General features: G+C 41.2%; 1 protein-coding gene and 1 non-coding gene across 2 annotated transcripts in view; both read right to left on the minus strand.

Moving 5' to 3' along the window:
* DDX10 (DEAD-box helicase 10) overlaps positions 1 to 27,532 on the minus strand; it is a 168,454-nt gene that overhangs the window by 18,451 nt on the left and 122,471 nt on the right. The window contains exon 16 of the mRNA XM_035114420.2: positions 26,781 to 26,837. Coding sequence (XP_034970311.2) covers positions 26,781 to 26,837 — 57 coding nt within the window. The remainder of the gene's footprint in view (positions 1 to 26,780; positions 26,838 to 27,532) is intronic.
* TRNAK-CUU (transfer RNA lysine (anticodon CUU)) lies at positions 4,089 to 4,161 on the minus strand. The gene has a single exon. It is a non-coding gene; the product is annotated as a tRNA-Lys (tRNA).

Consider the following 27,532-nt stretch of genomic DNA (forward strand, 5'->3'; position numbering starts at 1 on the left):
CAAGGAACTTCCGCTGGTTTTGACTTAATAAGACACATGCTTAAAAAGATGTGACCTGATAGGTAACCCTGTTTACCCAGGAGACTTTCAAGGCATCCACTTTTCCCCTGCAGCCTTCAAACCTCAGCAGAACAAAATCTTCAAAAATTGAGCCAAAGACACCTGGAGGATATAGTAATTTATAATTCTGAATATACAGGCGTTCTGCCCTTTTACACGCGATCAATTCGCATGCAACCGTTGTTACATGCCTGTATAACAAGAATATCTGTTTTACTATGGAGAAAAGCAAGCTGACAAGATCAACACTCCAAACATATTCGGACAAACATTCCTGTATCTGATATATGTGTGAGATCCAAGTCTTTGGTTTGCATGTGACCTTCCTGAATCCCCAATAAGAAATGTATGAGCAGGAAGCATTGCTCACAGGGTTCCCTAAATGTTTCCATGGAATGCACTTGCCTGGACCACTTTAGCTTGAAAACCAAGCCTTCCACAGCAACCATTGAAATGTCCCATTTGGAATTCCTCTAACAACCGTAGTAAACTCTCATTTAGAGGTCATATTGCATTTTTTTCAGCCAGTGTAAAAACTGCTGCCGGAAAGCTGTTTTTGTGCATAGCATAGTCCACATATTACAGTTCTCCATGCAAATATGACCCTCTTGTAACATGTGAACCGTCCCCACATTTACAGAAGGTCAGTTTCATATCTCTCTTTTTAATGCAGGTATTAAAAGTTGTCTCTGCAGAATACGGTAGTCTATGAAACACCAATTTTTCATCTGCTAGCACATTACGTTTCCAAGCTGCTCATTCATTTGTCTCTTTATTACAGGAATACTTGACAAATCCTTATACTGTGTAAAGAGTGTAACTTATCTACAGCAAGCAAGATGAAATACATTCTGTGATTGATGACTTGTGTCTAGCTTTCATAAAAATAGGAAACAAGGCTTCTCAACTCCTAGAAGATTACATTTGGGGACAATGCGGATAAGAGTGATCAAACCAAAGGGCTGTTGAGGCTGCAGTTATTAATGCTATATATTATACTTCAAGTCTTATGCAATTGAAACATCTTAAATTAATTTAGTGAAAAGTAATGATATCTGATACAAGACTTTGTTTTATTGTTCATATCCCTTCCCTGTAGTTATCTGTCAAGCGTGCCAAGGAAATCTCTTACAGATGGAAAATGAGTAAACATTTGTCTCAATTTGGTAGGGGAAATGGAAAATGCAAACTATTATGTACCAGTCTGGCCTCTGCCATTCTTTGGCCACCTGGGGCTATTTTCTCAGGTAGGTCTTGGAGAATACATTGGTGCTCCACCATCTCCTTTGTACCATCACAACATCTAGGATTACCTGAAAGGTGCCTTCTTCACTATACGGTAGATCAGTGTTCCCAAACCATGGGCCTCCAGCTGTTTTAGACTACAACTCCCATCATCTCTAGCTACCAAGACCAGTGGTCAGGGATGATGGGAATTGTAGTCTGAAAACAGCTGGAGACCCAAGGTTAGGAAACACTGCCATAGACACATCAATTCTGAACAGCAAGGGCACTTAAATATATGTATTTTCAGTGGCTGTCCCACAACCTACGAGGCCACCTTATTCTACACGTGCCCACTTTGGTCAGCGGAATTGGCACTACTAAAGGTGGCCACATAATACCTGTTTCGCATTTGTAAGAACTTGACCATTTAGGATGGCAGCGCTTACAGTAGGGAACTTACACTGCCTATTGAGATCAAGCAGCTGCCTTCACTGTGCTCTTTTTAGAATAGGATGAACACCCAACAAATCAAATAAATACGCACATGTCCTTGCACATGCAAACACACAAATATGAGGCACTAAGGTCTAGGCAGGACCCTCTTGTGGAGCGCAACTCAGACCAGAGATCCAGTGAGTGTGATCTGTGTTAAACCAGCATGGGTGGCATTTCCCCCCAGGTTGGAATTATGCCTTCAGAAGAGCCAGGAGTGAAACTTGTTTTTCTTTAAAGTCAATTTATAACCACCGTCCCAATGTAACTAGGCTTGCATTTGTTTGTGCTCAGCAGAGAATGGTAACACACATAAGTATGATAACATGTCCATCTAAATTAGATGTCTCCAACCTAATCAGCTGTTGGTTGTTTTTGCTTTTGTTGCTTTTTAAAATCGCAGTCATTTCCTGAAATATCTAGGTTGGACTACTTGTATAAGTGTGCGCATTACTAGCTAACAAGTAGCTTTGTTCTGAGTAATTGAGCACAGAATTCTTTTCTTTTCTTATTTTAACAAAATGAAATAGTGTTCCCAAAAAGTTTTTATCCATGCAGGAAAGAAAATACTGAGGTCAAAAACCTAACCATTTGTGGTTTACATGAGAACTCAACTATAATCTCCAAAAGGCAGGAGGATAGCATGAAATTATGATCATAGATCCACCTAATTAATTCTCAGTATTAATCTTGATTTTACCATTAACTCAGATCTTATTACGTAGTGGCTTCTTACTGCAGTTGAAAAGTGGGAGGCAGTCGAAACTGGAAAAAGACCAAACAAAATCCATCCTGAATGGTATCTTATATCGCTTTTTACTGTTGTTGTTCAACCCAAAGAAACAGTGTGGAGATTCAGCGACAGCTGGGGGAAAAAGAACAATTTAATAAGTGTCTGGGAGATTTAGATTTCCCAACAGAAAGTCACTTGGGAATTGAACCACATTTCAACACTGACTTGTTAAAGTCATCTCAAACATTTCTTACTTGAAAGGGGTATATGTGGGCTGGTACAGGACTGTCAAAAAAAGAAAAGGATGCCCAAAGTGGAAGTAAACAACAGCTTGGTTCTCTTGAGTGTGGGATGAAATGATCATGGAATAGCTAACACCAGTGCTATTTTTCTAGAAAAAGAGGTGCTGGAGCTCACCAAGAACTTCTCCCTTGTTCTCTTAGAATGGCAATAGTGCCCACCTGGGAGGTGTTGGTGAGCTAAGCTGAAAAAAGCCTATTTAAGTTAACAACAACAACAACAAAAATTAAGCAAGCCAAAAACTCTTCCCCTCCCACAAAATGGGAAATATTCAGTATGGATCTTCTGAATAATCCAATACCTACCCAAAACAATGTTTATATATTGTGACAAAGTAAAGAGCCGAGGAAGAGCATTCTTTTGAGTTGTGTTTTCATCATCAGTTACTGAATGCCCATAATTTTGTTAATAACTATTCACCACAAAAAGATCTTTTTCTCTCCTTTAAAAAATGAAAGTGAACTTTCTAAAACTGGGTGATGAACTGAAATTTATCTTGGAACTGCATGGACAAACACACGTGGGTGCTTAAACTACTAGACTATCAACTACCTCTACGGTCGGAAGAAGTAGGGGGAGAGTGCCCTTGCGCTCCAGACCTGCTTATGGGTTTCCTACAGGCATCTGGTTGGCCACAGGGTGCTGGACTAGATGGGATAATGGCCTAATCCAGCAGCCTCTTCTTATGTTCTTAACTAGTTACAAGAACAGATGCTGTTGTATGAACAACAGACTTGGCCTCAAAAGGTAAACAGATACGGTGCTTCTAGAGGGATGTTTCTGCAGGTTTAGCATGCCTGATACATTGGGCTCCTTAAAATAATAATAATTTAAATTCTTGCGCACCTAGAGGTCTCCCTCAACTCAGTGGCTCTATTTGCATGCACTGCGGAGGCAAGGTAATGGTTTAATTAAACTGTAAAGGTAAAGGTAAAGGGACCCCTGACCATTAGGTCCAGTTGCGACAAACTCTGGGGTTGTGGCGCTCATCTCGCTTTATTGGCTGAGGGAGCCGGCATACAGCTTCCGGGTCATGTGGTCAGCATGACAAAGCCGCTTCTGGTGAACCAGAGCAGCGCACGGAAACGCCGTTTACCTTCCCGCTGTAGCGGTACCTATTTATCTACTTGCACTTTGACTTGCTTTCAAACTGCTAGGTTGGCAGGAGCTGGGACCAAGGAACGGGAGCTCATCCCGTCGCAGGGATTTGAACCGCCGGCCTTCTGATCGGCAAGCCCTAGGCTCTGTGGTTTAACTCGCAGTGCCCTAAAGTGTGCGTCCAATGTGGGGCTCGAACCCACGACCCTGAGATTAAGAGTCTCATACTCTACCGACTGAGCTAGCCGGGCAGTTCTGAGCTAGCCGGGCAATTAAACTATAATGTGGCACAAACCACAAGTATATGCAACCAAAGTGCTTCCATTTTGCTCCTCCCTTCATTCAACCAGCAACAACAAATCATGTGTTTTAGCCATCACTCCTGGCTTGTTTCTTTCCAAACAAACCACAATGCAAAGCCAAGGTGGGTTCTCATGGTTGCAACAGACCACACACATTGGCTTAAACTTACGTGCAAATGTGCTTATCATTTTTAGTTCAATTTATTAACTGCCCATCATCTTAAGGTCCCAGGGCAGGTTACAACAATATAAAATACAACATTAAAAACAGTTTTAAGAGACGCAACATTACTAAACATGCGATTGTGAAAAATTGGGATGGTCCTGAAAATATACAGTTCAGGTGTTTAATGACCAGGGTAAAGAGATAAGTCTTCAGCATTTTCTAAAAATTGAATAGTGAAGTTTCCAGTTGCACCTCTGTGGGGAGGAAGTTCTACGACTTAGGGGCGGCCACAGAGAATGTTTCTGAGGGGGTGCAACTACCAAGAGTTCTGCCAATCTTAGCACCCAAGTGAAAAATAGGACCAAAGCACTGTGCTGACTGCTACTAGCTGAGAAAGACTGGCAGAGTCAACAAGATGGCATGGCAGAAGTCCCTTTCATGCATTAATCATACGCTGAAAGAGGCTAGTCATTTAGTGCAACCCCCTACAATGTAGGAATCTTTTGCCCAAAGTGGGGCTTGAGTCCATGGCCCTGAGACTAAGAGTCTCGTGCTCTTCTGACTGAACTACCGGTATCCCAGTAGCCTTCATATTATGCTGCACTGGGATAAATAGTAAATAGGAGATTGTAGCTCCTCTATCTATACTTTCCTAAGACGTCCTGCCATATTGCTACATATAAAAAAGCTTGATAAAGACACAGAACTGTAGTCAGATCTCATTTTCCCTGCAATATTTTTCAAACTGGGTTTTTTTATAGCACTGTTAACAATGTGGCGTGTTTGTATTTGGAGAATATGCAACTTTCCCTCTCCAGGATAATCATTATGTCCATTTCTCATACTCCCTCTCTATCCCCCAACCTTTTTCAATCCCAAAACTTGCATTAGTTTGCATAAGAAATACTGGGGAAGGTTTTGATTTGCCAAAGGATGTTTTATTTGGCGGGTACATATCCAAATTGCAGACTGTAAGGTTTGGAAATAATGAGAACCGAAATGAAATAACCTTCCTGCATTTTAAACATGGCCACTGAACTTAAGCAAAAACTAAATTTGGGGTAAACATTTATCCCTGGCACTGGCTCCTTTTACGTAGCAGCAATTCCGGTGTCTGGAATAAAGTTGAGAACGTTTTAAAGAGGAGAATGTTTTAAAGATAACTTGTAATTTTATAAAGATATGCACTATGCAAAAATAAACACCCTGGAATAAATCTGGTGAGCTTTTATCACCTAACCAGTCTTAAATCTCTTCTTCAGGCATTGAAGAAACCAAACCCTTGCCCTTGAAAATCTCAGCTTCATTTAAAAAGGAAAGGGGGGGAGGAATGTCTCTCATATATGATTATTCAATGATCATTATAACTGCTGTGTGTACCAATAATTAATTCCTCCCCTGAAATCACGCTTGAAGCATATAACATATTTAGGCCATACGTCCAGATTTTTGTGGATATTACTGGGATTTCAAAGGCGGAATTGACGTCCAGGTAGAATTTCAGAAAGGTGGCACCTTGTCCTGGATCTTAGGCAAGTCAATAAAAAAACTGGGGGGTTTTTGGTGGGGGGGGGGAGCTCAAAAATTTTGGTGGTTTCCTTTAAACATATTATTTCCTTTTAACATATTTCCTTTTAACATATTACTTTTTGAAATATGGCAACCCTAACTTATTGGGCTCAATTTCACGTGTAAGGTTCCCCCCCCAAAAAATAATTTTGTTTGCTATGCATTTGGTATAACGTTCATGAAATGAAGTACGTACTAACAAGAATTCATTGAAAGCAATAGCAAGCTATTACTCGACTTTGGAACACATTTTTAAAAGAAAAGCCTGACTAGCTTTTCAGACCTCCTTTAATTGAGTAACTTTCTAAAGAAATGCCTGAAGCAACTTATATTATAATCAAAGTTTTGGTTGTTCTTTTACTCCATGAAGACCCATTTATCCTACATAGAAACCAATAAGGCAGACATGTATGTACAAAATATTTTTTAAATGGGATCCCATTGAGATCCTAAGATGAAATTTTGCAGGTAGCTCTTTAAAATATTAAATAATCAATAAATTTTTTGGAATTTTTAAATCATATTAATTTTTGACCACTTTTTAAATTTTATAACTTAAATTTAAATTTTAGTGTAGGTTTATTATGTGACATATCATATGAAAGGCCATGAAGTCCTAAAGAGATTGGTGTTTTTTGTTTTGACGTATCCTAATCATGGGCTGAGCTTGTAAAGGTTTTGTGTAGACCGAAGACCAAAATTGTCATTAAAAAATAAATAAATCAAACCCTCATAACTCAAAAAAGGGATGAGATAAAATTTTAGATTTGAACTTAGTTTTGATCATTCAACAAGTGTACAAAATATTATGAAAATTGGAAGTAAAAAAAAGTTGGATCACTTGATATGGAATGACTGAATAGAGGAAATTTCAAGCACTGTCCTTGTGAGCGAAAACTCTCCCCTTTCCCCAAATATGCTAGGCAACACAGTCTTCACTGAAAGGTATTCCCTCCCCACTGTGAGGACATCAGTACGCTACTGTTACATAAAAATACAGAGTACTCTATGAACCAAAACAAAAAAAAACCCTCGTTACCATTATAATCCATCAGTACTTTGTAATAAAATATTTCATGCGCAGCCTTCACCAATCTGCTGCCCTTCAGATGTTTTGGAGTACAACTCTCTATTGGCCCTAGTCAGCATAGCCTTGCCACAAAATCCTTAAAGTACATAATAGTTTTAGAAGGGACCCCCCCCCCCCTTTGCCGGAAAACTACTGCAAATACATCAAGTCGCTGGAGTCAAAGTAACTTGTGTACCTTTCTCCTTGTTCAGAATATCTTTGTGGCAAAATGAACACTTTAAGTGATCAGTCGTAAAAAACAAAAAAACAAAAAAGAACCAGTCAGTTTGCTCACACATGAAAAATGGTCTCTTGCTGTAATCTAATGAACATCTATCTCCGCTACCCCCGAACACAAGAAACTCATCCCAGTACCACACAATTTTTATTTCAGCAACAATTAAAAAAGAGATGAGGTTTTAATAGCAATTTCTCTCAATGGTAATTTTATTCTAGTTAGTAGATATGCTCAGACAGACTGACCCAAGTATCCACCTTGTATAAAATTAACTAATATGGAGCACTAAATCAGAAGAATTAACTATCATGGTGCAGTAAATTAGAAAAGGTTTTATAGCAGTGTAACTAGATTTGATCTACGGCATTTACCTGTTGGGAATCAAATTATTTTTTGCCAGGAACTGTGTTTCTTTATTGTTTTTAATTAACAGTTATTTTATTATTCAACTTGCTTGGGTGCTTTCTATTAGTGTCTGCATAACAAAAGTCACACATTTATTTTCTCAGGAGGAGGACAGTTTGCTATTTTTTAGTTGCACTTTCCTTAATTATGTGCTAACCACATTGCATAGGAAGATGGAAAGATTTTAAAGTATATTCTCTTCATTGGAAATGCATTGATTTTCAGAGAGCGGATAAGCACAACGTTGTTGAAAACACCTCCTACAGAAAAGTCTGGTTTTACAATTACTATTCATACCAAGCAATGATTTTTCTTAAGCTGATATTTAGACTTAAGGGCAATCACAAAATGATAAGAGAAAAACCTTGGAAATCTCACTCCAAGGTGAGCACTTTCATATTCCATCTATTTTTTTTCTTTAGGAGGTGGTTCAACTGCTCTGTGCCATTTCAACCCTCCACACACCCAAATCTCCACTCTTGTTGGTTGTTTTTAATGTGGGGTAATTAGCTAAAATGGCATTTGAGGTCAATTAGATATCAATGAAAGTGCATTGGGGGGAATTAAAACAGAAAACAATCTAGGCAAGGTTTCATTGAAAGGGTCTAAATAATTTCAGCCTACAACACAGCAGCTCATAAAACACAAGAAGTTGCAATAATTATACTGAGTAAGGCCATTGGGTGAATAGGCAATCACTGCAAGTTCAGACAACATGAGCATATATATAAAATTTGGGTTTTTGTTCCCAATATGCATCACATTACACTTGCTTAAACTGAATTGCATTTGCCATTTTACTGCATGTTTACCATTTTTTGGAAAGAGCCTTTTGATGCGCCTCATTATCTTTTCCTTTTTTTAAACCACCATGAACAACCACCTCACTGCTTACCCCTAGCTCTAGATCAGTGTTTCCCAACCTTGTGCCTCCAGATGTTTTGGGACTACAACTCCCATCATCCCTAGCTAGCGAGACCAGTGGTCAGGAATGATGGGAATTGTAGTCCGAAAACAGCTGGAGGCACAAGGTTGGGAAACACTGCTCTAGATCATTTATGAAAAAGTTAGAATTAATAGATCCCAATGCTGATTCTTGGGGGACTCCACTTCCTGCTTCCCTGCATTGGGAGAGATGCCGCAACACCTGTGGACGCGGATGGCTGTACAACTGGCAAAGCCAAAGTATTATTTAGTTCTACAATTACATAGGAAATGGAATGGATGCCTGTGATCAAATATTCTCCCACATACGCCAAAGAAATGGGCAGAAATCCTATGATATATAAACCAGTCACTTCAGTGGGCAGAGAAAGGAAGTTTGCAAAGGTAATCAACACCTGAGGTTTCAATATATATATATATTACTTTTAGCAATCAGACTTTATAAAATTACAGTGGAGTGGAAAGGCCCATCTAGAATTATGTCAAATATAGTTTCTGGGAAAGAAGCCAAGACTACCCCTGAGCAAAGGCAGTGTTGCTGCTACTTACCATTTTGGTTTAATTGCATTGTAATGCTAGATTCAACAATAAGATTGGAGGCCATTTTAATTTAATGCACAGGCAACTGTAAGTACCAATTTTATCTGTAACAATTGCTAGAATTACAAAAACATTATTATTCTAGCACGGAAACAAAACCCTCAAGTTGACACACGGCATCATTTATGCATTACAAATCTACTGTGAGCTACTATACAAATATTTTTATGCTTTTGCCAAAGGTGACACAAGGCCACAGACATACTATTTCAGGAAGGAGCCTGCTTTATCAAAGGGGAAAGCCCAACAGAAGTTCAAAGTACACAAGTGGAGAGTGATATAGTCCAGGGGACCAAATCAAGGCCTAGCCTGCCTATACCATTAGACAACCATAATTTTATTTAATGTTGTGTTTCTGTGTGCAGAAGACAACCCTGTGCAGGAGACACATGGTAGGCTGTTATTGTACAATGCAAGAACTCGGGCCAGGAGGAAGATGAATTTCAAGTAAGTCTTCAAAAGATTTAATTTATGCAATGATAGGATGAATTCAAATAGGAATCAATTCCAGTATGATAGAGAGGCAAATAAAAATTAATTCCAGTGAAAAAAATCCCAGGACAAGGCCCTATTTTGCTAATTCTTCATCAGCAATGTTTTAATGGTCAGAGTGTACCAAGTATGACCATTTACTGTTTATTTCTGGACTTCACCAAGAACTCCAATTTCAACTGTTACTGTACAATGCCTTGAGTCTTCCACAGGCAGAAAGGCAATAAATAAGCTTTGTAAGTAAATAAATAATACACACAGTGAAACACGGAGAGTAATTCTGGTAGGTCAATTTGTATCATTGTTGTCTGACCATATTAAATCAATTGGTTTAACTGAAACGCTTGACATAACTGAAGGCTCTGTGTAGATTTCCCATAATGAAACAAAATTGGCAGATGGAGAAAACAGCCCTGAACTTCTCTTCATGAGAGGAAATTTTTCAGTTAGCACTGAGTCACAGTGAACATACAAGTTTTTTGGCTTCCACATGCAACTCGGAGACATAAACCTCTTAGGGAGGGCCCAAATTCTGTGTTGAGCAGAGAAAGAGACCTAATAAAGACGTGCCTTTTCTCTGACAAGTGCTGAGTGAAGCCATTGTAAAAAAAAAAAACACTTTATTAAGGTACATACATCATAAGTTATGTACAGTTGTAACTTGGGTCCCGAACGCCTTGCAAGTCTAACATTTTGGCTCCCAGAAGTGACCGTTCCGGTTTGCAAACGTTTTTGGGAACCCGAATGTCCGATGCGGCTTCCGACCGGCTGCAGGAGCTCCTTCAGCCAATCGGAAGCCGCACCTTGGTTTTTGAACATTTTGGAAGGCACAAAGTCTGCAGTTTGCTTAAAGGGTGAATTGCTGAGGGAGGAGCATGAAATGCAAAGGAAATCTTAGCTGTCATTGTGAACAATATGTCATTTTTATTCATCTATATATATAAAAATGTAAACTGGCCATGTCCGTTAGTATCCACTTTTCACCAAAACCGCTTGACTGATTGCATTCGAATTTTGACACAATGCCGCATGTGAATATGAGAGTGACCCCATACCGTTTTCAAAGACAGATGTCACACCTGTGCCAGGTTAAAAAAACCAAAATCCGTGTTTCAAAACACACCACTCAGATGAAAATGCATGCTGGGAAAAGAACCAGGTTGCAAACCATCGCCCTCTAGCGGCTACACTGGTACTGCACCCATAAAACCTTCCCTCTCAACAGCACCTCAGCTCCTGTTTACATACTGTACTAGGCCGAAGCCTTTACAGACTAGGCCGAATGGAGGTACTGACTCGCCTGGATGGGGATTGGGGGGAGGAGGGGACAGGATAGGTCAGGACACAGTGGGAACAGTCACAGGGATGAGCCGGGTGGGGGAAGAGGGGGTGTGATACGTCATGGATCAGGACAGGGTGGGGGGTATCACAGGGAAAAGCCGGGGTGGGGGGAGGTGGAGGGATACATCATGGATCAGCACAGAGTGGGGGGAATCACACGGATGAGCCACAGCAACGCGTGGTCGGCCAGCTAGTGTGTGTGTGTGTGTGTGTGTGTGTGTATGAACGTAAGTCCCATGGGAGAGAAATCCCATCTATTTGAATGGAATCTATTTTCATACAATTATGCTTAGATTTACATCCTCAATCTAATCATTTTTGTCCTACTTAGGCTTGCTCATAAATAGCTAAGAAGCATTTATTTCTTCTTAGCTTTTCTTTTTTTGCAGCTGTGAGATGGGTCTTCATCCTTTCACTAAAATTTGAAAGATGTGATTGATCTCTCCATACCCATGCTTCAGCAACAAACAGCTGTTTAGAAGTAACAGAAGATATAAGAATTAATGGGGGAAACTCAACCATACTTCTGTGGGTCAATTGTAAGTTGGAATGAATAAACGTGCCTGGTGCAGGTCACTTTGACACACTAAATCAGAGCTTTCCAAACTTTTCATGCTGATGACACACTTTTTAGACATGCATCATTTCGTGATACAGTAATTCAGTTTTACTAGCAAACCAAAGGTAGAACTAAGCCCTTTCCAGCCCCAGGAGCAGTGCGGAGAGCGTTCGCACGACACACCTACACACTGCAGCTGACACACCCACATGTCGTAACACACAGTTTGGAAAGTCCTGCACTAAATCATCAGTAATTCAAGGAGAAGAGAAACAGATTCAATAAGAGCAGTGAGATGTATGACTGTTCTGGTACACGTGAATGTACTGAATACAGGTAATGTGAGCACAAATAAACAAAGATTTGCAGACCTAATAAGCAAAGCAGTCGGTCATGTTTACTGAACATCACCAGCACCAACCTTTATTAACTGTGCCACACTCTTCTTCAGAGGCTTAGCAAACAGAAATGTATGCTGGCAAAAGCACTCGCAGGCATCACCTCTCCCATTCTGCAAACACCAAAGCTCAGAGTTCCCAAGGACCCAGTGACATTGAAAACTGTAACGTGTGGATTAATCATGTCAGAGATTCAGCCCTAGCTTCCTAGGGATGGGTTCCCACAAGAACCACTACTCATTTTTCAAGCTCCCTGAACATGGTATAGCAGGCACGTCCAACAGGTAGATCGTGATCTACTGGTAGATCACTGGACATCTGTGGTAGATCACTGGTAGATCACTGGCTCCCCCAAGAAGCTCAACAACTTTGGCTCCCCTTAAAAAAAGCTCAACAACCTTGACCTGAACCCCCCCAAAAGGGGTAGATCACTGCCAATTTTTAACTCTGTGAGTAGATCGCAGTCTCTTGGGAGTTGGCCACCCCTGTGCTATAGCAATTGATGTGAACACAACCTGCCCCCTCAAAAATGTGTTGCCAGGTTGCATCTGTAGCAACATTTTTGTGACTTGTGAAATAGGAGTCTGTAGCGCATGTATTTATGGGAAGACTCCATATTGTACTGCCATTAAAAAAAATTATCTCTCCGCCCGCCCCCGCGGCACCCCGGGTGCAGGGAGACACCTTATAGTTCAACTAGGCTATTATCTGGTTTGATGTAGCAGACAGGAGTTGCATCAGTATAGAGGTGAGAATTGCCTTTCCGCTCCATTCCTTCCTTCCCATTTCATTGTCAATAGCACGCAACTCAAACATTGTAATTAAACCCACAGAAGCTGGTCTAGTAAAAAGTTGCTATCACATTAGCTATACTTTTCTTCATGAGCAGCAAAACATTAAAGCCAAACACAGCACATTTTTAAAAGGTTTCTGAATAGATTTTATGAGCAGTAACATTTGTAATTGGACAGACTGTCTGAGTTTTTGCTGGATAGTTGTTTTTTTAAAAAAAAAATCACAATGCAGTCATCAGCAGAGTAGCCAACACTGTCTGGCTAGCTACCAACATCCAGATTTTAATATGAATGGTTTATGACTCAACCACACTGGCTAATTGTTTTATTTTTAGACCTGCAGGATTATGCAAGATGGTGTATTTCACCCTTTATTAGTTACAGTAAAAAGTGACAAATATTAACAGCTTGCACAATGGCAGTCTCCATTCATAACTTATCCTAATTTTCATATGGTGACATAGCCAGTATTGTGTAGCGATTAGCTAGTCAGTCTAAGACTAGGAACAGAGGTGGTCCAGACAAAGGACAAGATTGTGTGTGTGTGTGTGTGTGTGTGTGCGTGCACACACACACACACACACACACACACACACACACACACACACACACACACACAACCATGTACAGAAATTGACCAGACTTGCAGGTAATCCTTATTTCAACACTGGAGATATGATAGATCTTTCATTACACTCGAGGGACATTAGCTCCTTAGCTTGGGGCAGGGTCGGGGACTCTAAGGTCTGAGGGACAAATGTGGCCCCTCCAGGTCTATCTGGCCCTCAACACTTTTACTAGATTACCATTCCTCTCCCCAGGCCACATCCCTAACTGGCTCTGCTTCATACCCATTAACTCTGCTGGCTGGGGTTGAAGGGAACTGGAGTCCAGCAGTATCTGGAGGGCTATAGGTTCCTCATGCCTGGCTTAGGTGATAAATCACGACCAAGTTGGATAGGAACATTGGGAGAGAATTATCTCTGGTTAAACATTGCATTAGTCTGTAACACTGCTCATTTGTCTTTTTATCTCCTATATGCAGATAATAATCTTCCGTCAAATTTACTAGTTAGTAAAGAGAAGAGATATCATGCCAAGAATTTTGAATTATTTTGATACCGTCTCAGACCATTCTAACATTTATACAGGTTTGCATTTATCTTCTTAATTCCCTTCTGTATTCCTACCAAGATGGCTTTCAGAAATTTAATTCACCAGAAAGACTGACAGTCAAATGCAATTAGCAATGTGCAAGAATATGAAAAATATTAAGTGAAGGTTACTTGGAAAGGCAATGTTTAATTAATGGCACTGGGAATTGTCTTTCAAATGCATATGAAAAAATACAATATAGCATATTTTCCTGAGCAGACTTGGAACTATACGGCCTTTTCATGCATTTCTTATAAAGTCATATCCCAGACCCTTTGAATCTTAGTTGATTAACTCTGTAGGGTGGACTTTCAGTTAGGAGAAAACTGTTTTAAGCAGCACATTGCAAATACAGTGGTACCTCTGGTTAAGAACTTAATTTGTTCCGGAACTTAATTCGTTAAGAACGGACCTCCGGAATGAATTAAGTTCTTAACTTGAAACTGTTCTTAACCTGAGGTACCACTTTAGCTAATGGGGCCTCCTGCTGCCGCCGTGGTGCCAGAGCACAATTTCTGTTCTCATCCTGAAGCAAAGTTCTTAACCTGAGGTACTATTTCTGGGTTAGCGGAGTTTGTAACCTGAAGCATTTGTAACCCGAAGCGTTTGTAACCCGAGGTACCACTGTAAAATAAAACAGATCTTTAAATTATTTCCAACCACCCAACAGTACATGTACCTACAGAGAACCACCCAAACTCTGCCACCGCCATTAGGCCATATTTCTTTAATGTCAAAAAATATTCTGTTTTATGCCCCAGGACAACTTCAGTGGCAGCAGATCAACCTGGCAGGGGGGAAATGTAGCTCAATCCCTGTCATCTCTAGGAAATTGCTGGGGGAAGTCTCTGCTGAACACCCCGGAGAGCTGCTGCTCATCAGTGTAGATCAGGCATCCCCAAACAGCGGCCCTCCAGATGTTTTGGCCTACAACTCCCATGATCCCTAGCTAAGAGGACCAGTGGTCAGGGATGATGGGAATTGTAGTCCAAAACATCTGGAGGGCCGAAGTTTGGGGATGCCTGGTGTAGATCTTACCAAATTAGATGTACCAATGGACTTACTTCATATAAGGCAGCTTCCTATACCCTTAAGAGCAATAAAGATGACACAGGACAGCATTCATTGCAGCTCTGTGTATCAAGAGGGAACTGGGCAGGTAAGAACCAGAAAAGCCAAAGTATTTATCTGCCTCAAACCATGAAATGGGGGGGGGGAGATCTCCCTCCAACCAATTTTATTTCATACCTTTCACTTTCCCCTCCTTCATTGGAGGTTTTTTAAACAGAGGTTGGGCGGCCATCTGTCAGGGATGTTGGACTATTGGGGGGGGGAGAGGTTGGACTGGGTGACCCTTTGCCTCCCTCTCTGAAGCTACAATTCAATATGGCGTATCCATTCTATGAAAAGCAGCAGAAAAGGTTGCAATAGTTCAAACTTGTAAAATGTGTGTTAGTGAGTCATAGGCATCACCTGACAAAACTAAGTTCTACGCAAATACTTATTTTTAGTTTTGAGAGTAGCATTAGCAATTCCAAATCGTGGAAACCGGGGAACTTTGCATTTTTATTTTTAGTCGTTTCCTATCATGACTATTTAAGGATATTGCTCACCTCGAGGGAAGGTGCCTCCACCAAACTGCATGCGTGTTATGTTGCTCGTGCATGTCGCCATAGTGAACTTAGGAACACCAGAAAGGAGAGGTGTTCTCCTTGGCGGCTCTCATCTTTTGAGTGGGATAATATTGTGGAAAGGTCTACCTATGTTGAGTGCTGAAGGAAAGACTCTATATGGAAATTATTTCAAAGGCATCTCCTCTATATGTGAAAAAGAAAGCACTCAAAATATATATATTATGTGACAAAGAGATGCAAGGGGGGGGCTGGTTTTAAGACTGAAACAACAGTGTAAGTAACACTCTATACAGCTGGTTCAGTGGTCACATTTGCACCACTGTTTAGGAACTATATTAAGAAGCATCAGTGGGACACATTCTTTTTGTCCTGGGCTGAGCATGTGCTCATCAGTACCTGAACAACAACAACAGGCAGTATTCAACAAAATAATTGTGTGAGTGGGACCTGAACACAACTCAGATGTCCAAAGCAAGGTGAAAACTACATGTACAACAAGTACATATGCAAGACATATGTACCATTGTAGGGAAGGAATTCCACAACCTTGGAGATTCCACTCCCCAGCTGCCACCATTCCTGAACTTCTGGTGGTGGTGGAAGTGCCAAGAGAGCTCCCTCTACTAATACAGTGGTACCTCGACTTACAAATGCCTCGACTTCCAAAAGTTTCGACTTACAAAGTCGGCAAACCCGGAAGTATTTTCACTTCGCGCATGCGCAAAATGGACGCTTCGACATCCGAAGGTTTCGACTTATGAAGAGCGCCGCGGAACCGATCGCCTTCGTAAGTCGAGGTACCACTGTATTAGGATAATCGTCACCTTCCTGAGTTACTATTTTGCCCTTGGCTCTGACTGGTGGATCTCAGGATCCGATGGGTTTTTTAAAAAAGTAGATCCCGCAAGCCTAAAGTCTGCCTACTCGTGTTTTAGAATGCAGGAACCACCATGATGTGCTGGGTAGAGGCTCCTCCACAGAATGGTTAACACAGAATGTGTGCCCTGAATGCAGAATGTGTGAAGAGCCCCAGCCAAATTCAACAGGCCTTCCTCTGCCTGCATATCTTATTTTTATTTACGTGGCCCTGACATGGAGATGAGAGCAAAAGCCACCAGCCAAAGAGCCCAGTGGGTGGGTAGGGGGGGCTTAATTACTGTTGGGGTGATCAGTCTCAGAAAGAGCCAACTTAAGATCCATTTTCTCCAGTCTTGAACTGATGCTGGTTTCAGCTACATATCATAAGCCAGAAGGCACCCCAGCTGCGTAAAATCTGCAGGCTAAGGAAGAGAGCAATCAAAAGCATATCTTCAGAGGGGAGAAATACAAAACATGCGAGTGACACATTATCTTTAGAAATTCTGATCGTAAGTCAAGAAAAACATGACAGGGCAGCAGAACTCTTCCATCTGTTCCCTCCTAAAAGGGCTGATGGGGGGATGTGAGGTAATTGAGTTTGGTAAGGTAGCGAGTCATCTACAAATTTAATATAACAACTGAGACTGTTCCATTCGGAAGCATATGGCTGTTTAATCAAAAACAAAAAAAAGTTGTGACTCAAAGCAGTTTAGCTGCTTAGAAATGTATTTGAAGGAAACCAAACAGCCAGGGGTATTATGTTTCCAAATAAGCAGATGCCACTTTCCCATTGAAAAACAAATAGTACGTCAGTGGACTCTGCCACATATTCTGACTCCGAGGGAAAACCAAGGGGGGTGGGGGGTTCCCTGCTAAGATTGCTTACAAGCTACATTCATTACCCTCCCCGGCAAAAAAAATGAAAAATGATGGTGGAGGTTTGGATTACAGGTTACTGGTTGTAGTATTCAGCCTACTCTCAAAATTTGTTTACTATTACTACTACCGAAATGCCTAGAGGTAAGTGTGTGGAAGATGGACCTGAACATTGGGTTGTAGGCATTTGTGGCAGTTCCTTGCAGAATCTGGACCGGGGTACATCGACACATGACCAAAACAACTAATGTCAAGGGTGAACAGCAAAAATCACCCTCACTGCAAATGTCCCCCATTTAAAAGACTCAGGAAAGGGTTATTTAAAAACAACAGTTGTACGTTCCCCCCCCCCCCCGTATCACGCAATTAACATTCATTACCGAGAAAATGATACTGTGTGAGAGCTTTTAAAAAGAAACTTAATGTTCTTTATGGATTTCCATCTCAAAGAGCAGCTAAATGGTAAATCAATTGTATAAGCATGAGTTGACTCAGGCTACAATTAGTGATCATTCTTTCTTATCTATAGGTGATCTGCTTTGCTGACACAACTTCAAACGGCCCTGCACAAACAACCAGTCATTTAAGTCAAAGAAGCTCCCAAGCGTACCCATATTTAATGATGCTGCAGTACAAATATGCAAACAACTTCGCCATTCATAAGGAAAGGAGATGGGCAGGAAGACCACTGAAAACAGAATGTGTTATATTAACAATGGAACATCCAGTGAAAAGCTCACAAACGGCAGAATGAGGGGCCAAGGACAGGCCTTACTTCAATCCCACTTCATATGCCATGCTTACACTCATTAGAGCTCAAAATGATTTACCTCTTTAAGGAGCTCTGCACCAAGCAGTGAGCACCACAGCCTTAGAAGAACATGTAAAAAATTATTCAGATGTTGAATATTCAAGTTGCGATCTGAAATGTTTCTGAAGCATTTTATACCAACTAGAAGAAGGGAGGCGATGGCTGGTTTTTCTGGGTACTAATTATAATTGTAACAGTTTCTTTTTTGTTATAAAAAACACTGCTTTAAAAATCTGCCTTCATCACAATTTGTAGTTTATTAAGGAGTCGTTTTATGCACCAGACACTTTTATGGTGGTGGTGGGGGGAAGCTCCCACCCCACTTTACAAGCTGAAGCAGGACAGTCTAGAAAGAGCTTGCCATATAATTCTGCTGATTGTATAGCTCACCTCTAAAAGAAAAGAATCTCGCAAGAAAAAGCATTATGGGGGGGGGGTGAGGGAGGGGGGAGAGAAAACTGATGGATAGGACAAAAGAGGTCCAAAAACAAAAAAGGTTTTGGTGAGTGTTGCATACTGTAGGTCAGGGGTCAGCAAACTTTTTCAGCAGGGGGCCGGTCTACTGTCCCTCAGACTTTGTGGGGGGCCGGACTATATTTTGAAAAAATAATAATGAACGAATTCCTATGCCCCACAAATAACCCAGAGATGCATTTTAAATAAAAGGACACATTCTACTCATGTAAAAACACCAGGCAGGCCCCACAAATAACCCAGAAATGCATTTTAAATAAAAGGACACATTCTACTCATGTAAAAACATACTGATTCCCGGACTGTCCACGGGCCAGATTTAGAAGGCGATTGGGCCGCATCCGGCCCCCGGGCCTTAGGTTGGGACCCCTGCTGTAGGTGAAACGGAAGTTTTGAGTAACAGGTTACAGCGCAAACCTAACCGTAACTACTCAGAAGCAACTCCTACTGAATTCAATAGGGCTTACTCCCAGGCAAGTGGTGTGAAGATTGCAACCTTAATAAATCTTCAACAAAATCTTCTCAGGGTTTCCCAAGTTCTGGTTCTTTTGTTCTATACTTAGGCACTAAACCACTGTGATTGAACCACCAAGCAGTTGTGTACTGCTTCTTGAATGGGGCATAATGGTGAAGAAACGAGGGTGCTTTGTGCTTTCAAAATCTTTGAAACAACCCTAACATATTTCAAAAGGAGAAGCTTAAAGGTTCAGCAGCAAACCCTTCCTGCAGCTGGAATCTTAATGATCCTCACAGCCTTAATTAAATTGAATAATCGTTCCTAAAATAATTAACCAACACAGAGACAATGTTTTTCTGATTGCTGATTGTAACTATTATTACTTTTTCTGAGGCATCGATGATGGCATAGGGAGGCGTGCTGGCAGTAGGTCATGTAGAAATGTAAGCCACAAACAACTTTGGGGTAGGAGGGAAAAGAGCAGTAAGTGGAGTGTTCTGCTTTAAAACTTGAAGGCTCTTTGATCTACAAAACTGCTGAACACAGCCAAAGAAAAATAGCTAGAGAGGAGAGATCGTGAGGCTCATTCAAGGCAAGTTAATTCTCAAATCCTCTCTTGGACTTCACTGAAAGATTTAGAGCTCGGATTCTTAAAGGCTGCTAAATAAAGTTCCCCCAAACACTGATTTGCTCAATAGCCACAGATCTGACCAGCGGCTGGAGAGAGCGGGGGGGGAGAAGGGTCTTGCTCCTTCAAGGACAAGACCACTTGCAGCCCTTTTCAGACAACCTTAATTGGGAATACCGAACTATGGCAACCATCATGTTGTGTACCAATTCTGTGTACGTCATGGCAACCAGACACACCAACAACCTACATGCATTCAGCTATCTGTGTAAACAAGGAATGGGACATCTGTGCCTCTGTCACATTCCCCCCCCCACACACACAATGTTGCTGGGCTCAATACTCGACCAATGGCTATGTACTTGCCGTGGCTGATGCAAGCTGGGGGTCACAGGTCTCCTATCCTCTTAAACAGAATCTACACATGCATACACACATAGGATCAGCTGGGACATTTCAATAGATGCTTGTTGGTCAGGGCTAACAGCCATGATCATCACACCCACCCACATTAGTCATCTGAAATGGGCTAATGACAACTAGGACCACTCTCCCTTGGTTCTGGCAGATTTGCCTCAATTTTCTGGGGGCCGATGTCATTAAGATAACCCCCCACCCCAAGCAAAATGGAAGATAATGGGTTTAGAGTTGTGGCATGGCGAGGCTCCCCCTTTCTCCCAACCCTTTTTTCATAATAAAATAAAATAAAATCATTTTCAAAGCTGCTGGATTTGTATCCAGAGTACTACTATGTCAATGTTCTGCCAAAGCAAGGATTTTTGCTTGCACAATGGAATGTTCTTCCCCTTTCCTTCCTTTAAATTTTCCAAACCTCTGGAGCAGATTTGGAGAGGGTGCAGGGCACGCAAGAGGGTGTATGTCAGGTATCTCCAAACTCGGCCCGCCAGATGTTTTGGGACTACAATTCCCATCATCCCTGGCCACTGGGTGTTAGCTAGGAATGATGGGAGTTGTAGTCCCAAAACATCTGGAGGGCCGAGTTTGGGGGGTGCCTGGTGTATGTGAACAGTCCTGTTGCTCAAGTGGAAATAATTGTACTGACAGGGCATGCTGATACCACACATGACTGCCACTGTGGAGCTTTGGTCACTATCATTATTTCTGGATGCTAGAACCTTCCCATCCAAAACAGTTTCAGAACATGAATTGTGAGCCCCTGGAGCAGAATCAAAATGGCTTCCCCCAGTTTTCCATCTGTAAACTGGTGGTGACCATTTTGACCCAAGCCTGGCCCCCTTCCCATTCATTCCTTCGATCCCTGAGCAGAAGTGGGTAGGGGCAGTGCAGACTATGTCCAAACAGAACTTGTTATGATCAGGGAAGAAGACCCTACACCTTTCATGTGAGAGATGGACTACTACAAAGCAGCCCTGAAGGTTGGTAGCCAATGCTGGAAGCCTTTGACTTGGGAGTTTGATTAACTTTTAACACACACACACACACACACACAGAGAGAGAGAGAGAGAGAGAGAGAGAGAGAGAGAGAGAGAGAGAGAGAGAGAGAGAGAGAGAGAGAGAGAGAGAGAGAGAGAGAGTAGTTTCTCAGGCCAACGAGTACTGAAAATTTTTAAAAACACAGAAGCTGCTTGAGACAGTTGCATCTTCCAAAATTAATGAGATAACCAAACAAGAACCAGGAATATTGATTTGCATGGATGAACCATGAACACTAAGTGGCAGGTAATAAATTAAGAAATGCTTTTGAAATGGGCAATGTAACAAAGAGCATGGGGCAGGGGAATAATAACAGCTTGATGAAAAGGGACATAATAATATTTGAAAGACCTGGAATATAAGATTAGGTCACTCCATTCATATTCTACCAAATGAAAAAGGGGCTGAAGAAAGTCATTGTTTTCAGTGGTGAGAGCTGGTGTAGGATAATGGCTTGAGCTATGATTCAGAAAGTCATTGGTTTTGAAATCACCGTTTCCATTAACTCATTCAGCATCAAGTCTAACTCAGGCCCACACTTTCAATGAGAACCCCAATAACACAACACTAAGGTTTGGGCAACTGACCAACCTTTACAGGTTGTTCTAAAGAATGCAACGTGATAATGAATGCAAAATGCTTTGAATATCTGGAAGTGTTATATAACTACAGAAAGTTTTTGAGCATCAGGGAGAAGCCTGTTGCATATCCCAGCAATATCAAAGAAACAAGCTAGGTTTGATGTGAATTGTGTGAGTGCAAGTAATGTGACTGGTTTTTAAACTTTAAATAGCAGCTGCAGAGGCAGAAAGATTAAGCTTTTCCCTACCCTTTCTCCACTCCCATTCTTCTTTATTGTGTTGCCCTAATGCAATTTCCACAAATCTGTCCTCTTTCAAAAGGTATGATAATAGGACTGGACCAACTTGACACCCCCCACCCCAATATATTTTTGCATTTCTCCCTTGTGGTATATCATCACACACACCAAATAGGTAATGTGGAACATTTCAGAGCCATGAGCCTGAAAGGAAAATGTAAACCGATGATCATTTATGGAAGTCAATGCAGATTAAGCACAATTTTTTTATATACACAGTGGCATAAAAACAGACTCTGAGATCTCTATTATTTCTCTTTGTTGGCTTGAACCTAATATAACTTTTCGCCTCCAGTTTCACACTGAGCTGGGATAATCTCTTTCCTCTTTATTATACCACCAACTCTAATAAGACCGCCATGATTTGTATTCTGTGTGCAATGTTATCTTTCGTGATATGCAAAATGTCTGAAAGAAGTTCAAGATAAGGGCATGGATCCTAGCCCTAACTGTGCATGCTTTCACAAATCACAAAGTGGTGATAAGCAGACCTACAGAGCCAGCTATTCACAGAAGCCATTTCAAAAACATCTTGTAATGCTGTGGCGCTTTATGCCCAAATATGTTTTCATCCAGATAAGGATTCCTGGATGCAGAAGACACTCTGCAGTCCACTAGGGTTGCAAAGAAAGGAAATGGTACCTAGGACACATTTGGTACAGTGGTACCTCTACTTACAAATAACTCTACTTACAAATGTTTCTACTTACGAATGGAGCTCTGTCCGCCATCTTGGATGCGGTTTAGATAGGATTTTTTCTACTTACGAATTTTTAGATAGGGCTGCTTCGACTTACAAATTTTTTCTCCCAATGCATTCCTATGGGATTCGACTTACAATTTTTTTCGACTTACAAATGTGTGTTCGGAACACATTAAATTCGTAAGTAGAGGTACCACTGTACTTAGGCACGACTCCTTCATTGCTACGAAACTGAAATTGCACTAAACTCGATTTAAGCTGAAGGCCATTTTACACTTGTGTCTCCAAACAAACCCTAGGCTTATTTTCTGTTTTAATCTGTTTTCAGATTTAAAACTTTATGCTCTCACTCATTTAGCATAGTTTTAAACAGAGCTGCAAATTCTTTATGTCTCAATTAGGGAATTTTGTTATGTTGTTACATTATCTTTTTTGTTTCAATTGTCGTATTTTGTATTTTTAAACACTGCATAAATGTTTATTTTTATTGTGTAAGCTGCCTAGAGAATATGATTGATGGACGGCCATGTAAACTTAAAAAAATATTCAAGCATCCTTCCTTTGAAATTGTTCCAAATTAACAAATTACACAGAATGGGATGTGTGCCCACAACCTTATACAGCAGTGATTGCTTAATCATTTGCACTAACCAATGTTTTGTTGTTTGTGGATGATTGGATGATATTATTATTATTATTATTATTATTATTATTATTATTATTATTATTATTCTATACCACCCTTCATCCAAGGATCACAGGGCGTTTTACAATATAAAAACACAAAAACGTGCAACATAGTAACTAACAAACAAAACAATACCGTCCTCTGCTCCCCAGTTTAAAAGTTTAATTAGCCAAAGGCTTGGGAGAAGAGGATTTTTTTTTTTGCCTGGCACCTAAAGATATGTAACAAAGGTTTAGAGTTCTGAGGTGCAAAGAGAAAACCTGTATTTTTGATTCAGCAGCAGCAGTTTCTTTTGTAAGAGTCAGTGCTGGTTTTATAGCTTCTTTCCGGAGCGTTAAATATGAAAGCCCACATGGGACTCCTTGATCCTGACCCTGGGTGAACTTGTGAAAGTCTTCAGGCACTGGTGCTGAAACTAGACTGATTTCTGATGCAAGGATAAGCTCTAAAAGAATCCCTCGGGCTCCTGTCAGTTTGGGACTGCCTTCTCTACACATCACTGTTGGCTCCCCAGGAATCTCACAAGAATTTGACTCTTGGTTCCAAGCTGTCAAAATCTCTTGACTAAGGGCTGACCATTCTTGTGCTCTCTCTTTCACGCCTAACCAAAGATGAAGGTGGTGTTTCTTTTTAGGGCTCTGCAGGGAGTGGGAAACACCTCAAAAAAACAATATGCCAGTCACTGCACCGTGAGCCACTGCTAAACAGTCTTTGTTAAGCTAGAGGTAGGGATTGGGATCTGATCAAGAAAAAGAAGGTAAAGAAGAAGTGCTTTTGAGGCATTTCTGGAACTTGGCCACAGTGAGGTCAACTTCCCAGCAAGCGCCCTGACCCCATTCCGTCAACATTCCAACAGGAGAGAAAGAAATATAAACTTACAAGATATAAATGATAAAAAACTGACCTTGTGGGCTACACTCTCCGTCTACTGACGTCAGGCAGGCGCCTTCGCAGTTCAATACTCCGTTCAATGTGCATTTAAAACAAGCACATTTGGACATGCAGAAGTTACATGTGTTTTAACCTGTGCATGGTTTACTGTTCATTTTAATTAGGAATGGAATACCTGCTTTAACTGTCTTTTATCGATCATTTTAATGTGTTGTTTTTAAATACTGCTTGAAGGTTTCAGTAAAGGCTTCACTAAAATCAGGTGGTATATAAATTACTAGGAAAAAATGGTGCTGGCAGAAGATGCCAACAGAGGAACAGTTCCCAAAGAGAGGGTTATGAGAGGGGAACTTGTAATCCTTCAGAAGTTGGTAAACAGCAACTCCCCATAATCCCTGACTGTCCATCATCCCAGCTAGGGCTGATGGGAGTTGTACTTGTGTCCATGTGGTTGCCTACCCCTGGTCTATAAGAAGGGTAGGGAGCCTCGAGTCCTTGGGCCCATCAGGCAACCACTTGCGACATCAGCTGATGGGCCAGAGGGTTAAATCAAAGCATCTTCCACCTGATGTCACTTGGCCAACAAGGCCGATGCTGGTAAGAATCTGGTCCATCGAGTCAAGGACATTCCCCATCCTTGGTGTACACTAAATGTCAATAGCTCTTTGGGGTTTCAGTCAAGAGTCTTTCCCAGTCCTACCTAGAGATGCCAGAGATTAAATCTGGGACCTTTGCCCAGCAAACCATGCGATCTAGCACTGAGCTATGGCCCTTCCCCTAACATAGGTTTCGAAGGCCCTCTGTGGCTGGTCCCTGTTAATACATAGGTCACTATTCTGCACTACCTGAAGTGCTTGAATTAGCCAGGTGAAGTGTAAATACTATAAGTTTGGCCTTCTGCCCATTCCTGGTCAGCACAGAGAAACATCTTGCTATAATCAGGCTTCAATTCCTGACTGTGAGGGCCCTGGGCTGGACAATAGAAACATATTTGAGATCTAGCTTATAGGACCAGTACCCACAACCCCAGACATGATTTGTACGCCATGCTGCAATATGCTATTTCCGAAAGCTACATTTTAATAAAGAGTTACTCATCACAGCCTGTCTTTGTTTCTTAAAGAAGAGCACTGGTTTCTCAACTTCTAGACTACAATGCAAGTCATTTTCCCAGTCCAGTTCTCCAAGTTCCACTGACAATATGAAGAGAATGCAGAAAGGGGATTCAGCACAGCAGCACCTTGATTCTGTTCTCAGAGGAAACTAATCTTTGCTAAGTGTCAAGTACAAATCACGGTTATTCAGGTAAACGAAATGACACACACAATTGGACCTTCGTCCTGGAAAAAAATCAGTATGTCCCTTGAACAGGATGAACATCTTGCCCCAATAAATATGCCAATGCAAAATTAACAGCTAAACATGCGGTTTGCATTCACATCTTCTTTGGAAGGCTGGCTCCTGGGAATTATGTGTGGCATAAGGATTCCAAACTTCACTTAGAAGAAAACTCTTCCTGAACACTAAATCAGTAACGTTGCACTGCACTTCCTTTAGTCATGGCTACATTACATTCAAATGGGTTCATACATAATCCAAGGGAAATGAAAATTTACACTCTGGGGGGGGGGGGGGGGAGAGACAAAACCCATGTCGTGCAAAGAACATAGAAATAATGTACAAAGGAAGATAGAAATAATGAAGCAGTACTAATGGCAAAATAACAAAAAATAAAATAAAATGCCCTAATAGAGTTCTTTCTTTCTGTCTGTCTGTCTGTCTGTCTCCCCCTGACACAAGGGCAGTGGAACTACAAAGAGGGCCCCCTCTGTCAATCTTAACACCTGAAAGGGTCTGAGGAGGTCTTTTAGATATTTGGGGGCCTAAGCAATTTAGGACTCCCATCATTCATGTGAACAACTCGGTTTGGGCTTGGAAATGAACTGGTCACCAGTGCAGCTGGCTCCAGAGTTCTAAATGGAACACTGGCCACTGCATTTTAAACCAGGTGAAGTTTCCAAGTTGTCTTGAAGGTTCTCAATCCGGGAACGCTACCTAGCTTCAAAACCAGGTTAAGAGGAAACTTTCATTAGTGATGGCTGCAGTTAATGTAGAAGCCAACACTTAACCAACACTTAAACACAATTATGACTGGCGCGGAAGGATGGGAGATCTTCATATGCTGGTTCTAACAGTGTATTACCATGCAGTTTTGTATAGTTCTGTATTGTTTTGCCAATTCATGTTATTATATCTGCTGTTTTGCTTCCAGCGCCTTCTCCAGCAATTCTCAGCATTGAACTTCTCCCGCTTTCACCATGGCAGAACACTTAGTTGACATCTTCAGTGAACTTTCTACAATGATCTCTTTTCCAGGATACATACTGCCTATTTAGATTCCTAAAATAAGATAGTTTCCTCTTACACTTCATAGTATGCAGAGGTCATAAATTTTCTGTGAAAGAATGAAAAATAGCCTTACTTTTGAATTTTTCTTTCTGGCTTCTCTTCTTGCTGCCTTTTCTTTCAGTCGTTTTTCCTGTGGGTGAAAAATTAAATATGATTATGATTATTACCAATAGTTATTAGTTGCTTTCCTCACAAAAGTGACCCAAAGTGACTGATGAACACATTATTAACACTAAAACCAATAACAACAAATAGAAACATTTCTTAAGGAAAAAAAAAAACATTGTTCAACCCAGACACTGAGATCGAGCACTGAGGGCCTTCTGACAGTTCCCTCATTGCGAAAAGTGAGGTTACAGGGAACCAGGCAGAAGGCCTTCTCAGTAGTGGCACCCGCCCTGTGGAACGCCCTCCCACCAGATGCCAAGGAGATAAACAGCTATTTGACTTTTAGAAGACGGATGTATGGTGGGGCGGCAGCCCGGGTATTGCTAGCACAAAAATGGAAGGGTGAAGAATTACCAGGGGTGGAGGAATGGCAAATTAAAATGGTGGGATACATGAATCTGGCCAAAATGATGGCAGCAATTAGAAATGTACCTAGACAAAAGACCCAAAACGAATGGCAATTGTTGTTGTTGTTTTGTCGTTTAGTCGTGTCCGACTCTTCGTGACCCTATGGACCATAGCACGCCAGGCACTCCTGTCTTGCACTGCCTCCCGCAGTTTGGTCAAACTCATGTTCGTAGCTTCGAGAACACTGTCCAACCATCTTGTCCTCTGTCGTCCCCTTCTCCTAGTGCCCTCAATCTTTCCCAACATCAG

Source organism: Zootoca vivipara, chromosome 4 (genome assembly GCF_963506605.1).
Source record: "Zootoca vivipara chromosome 4, rZooViv1.1, whole genome shotgun sequence".
Taxonomy (NCBI): domain Eukaryota; kingdom Metazoa; phylum Chordata; class Lepidosauria; order Squamata; family Lacertidae; genus Zootoca; species Zootoca vivipara.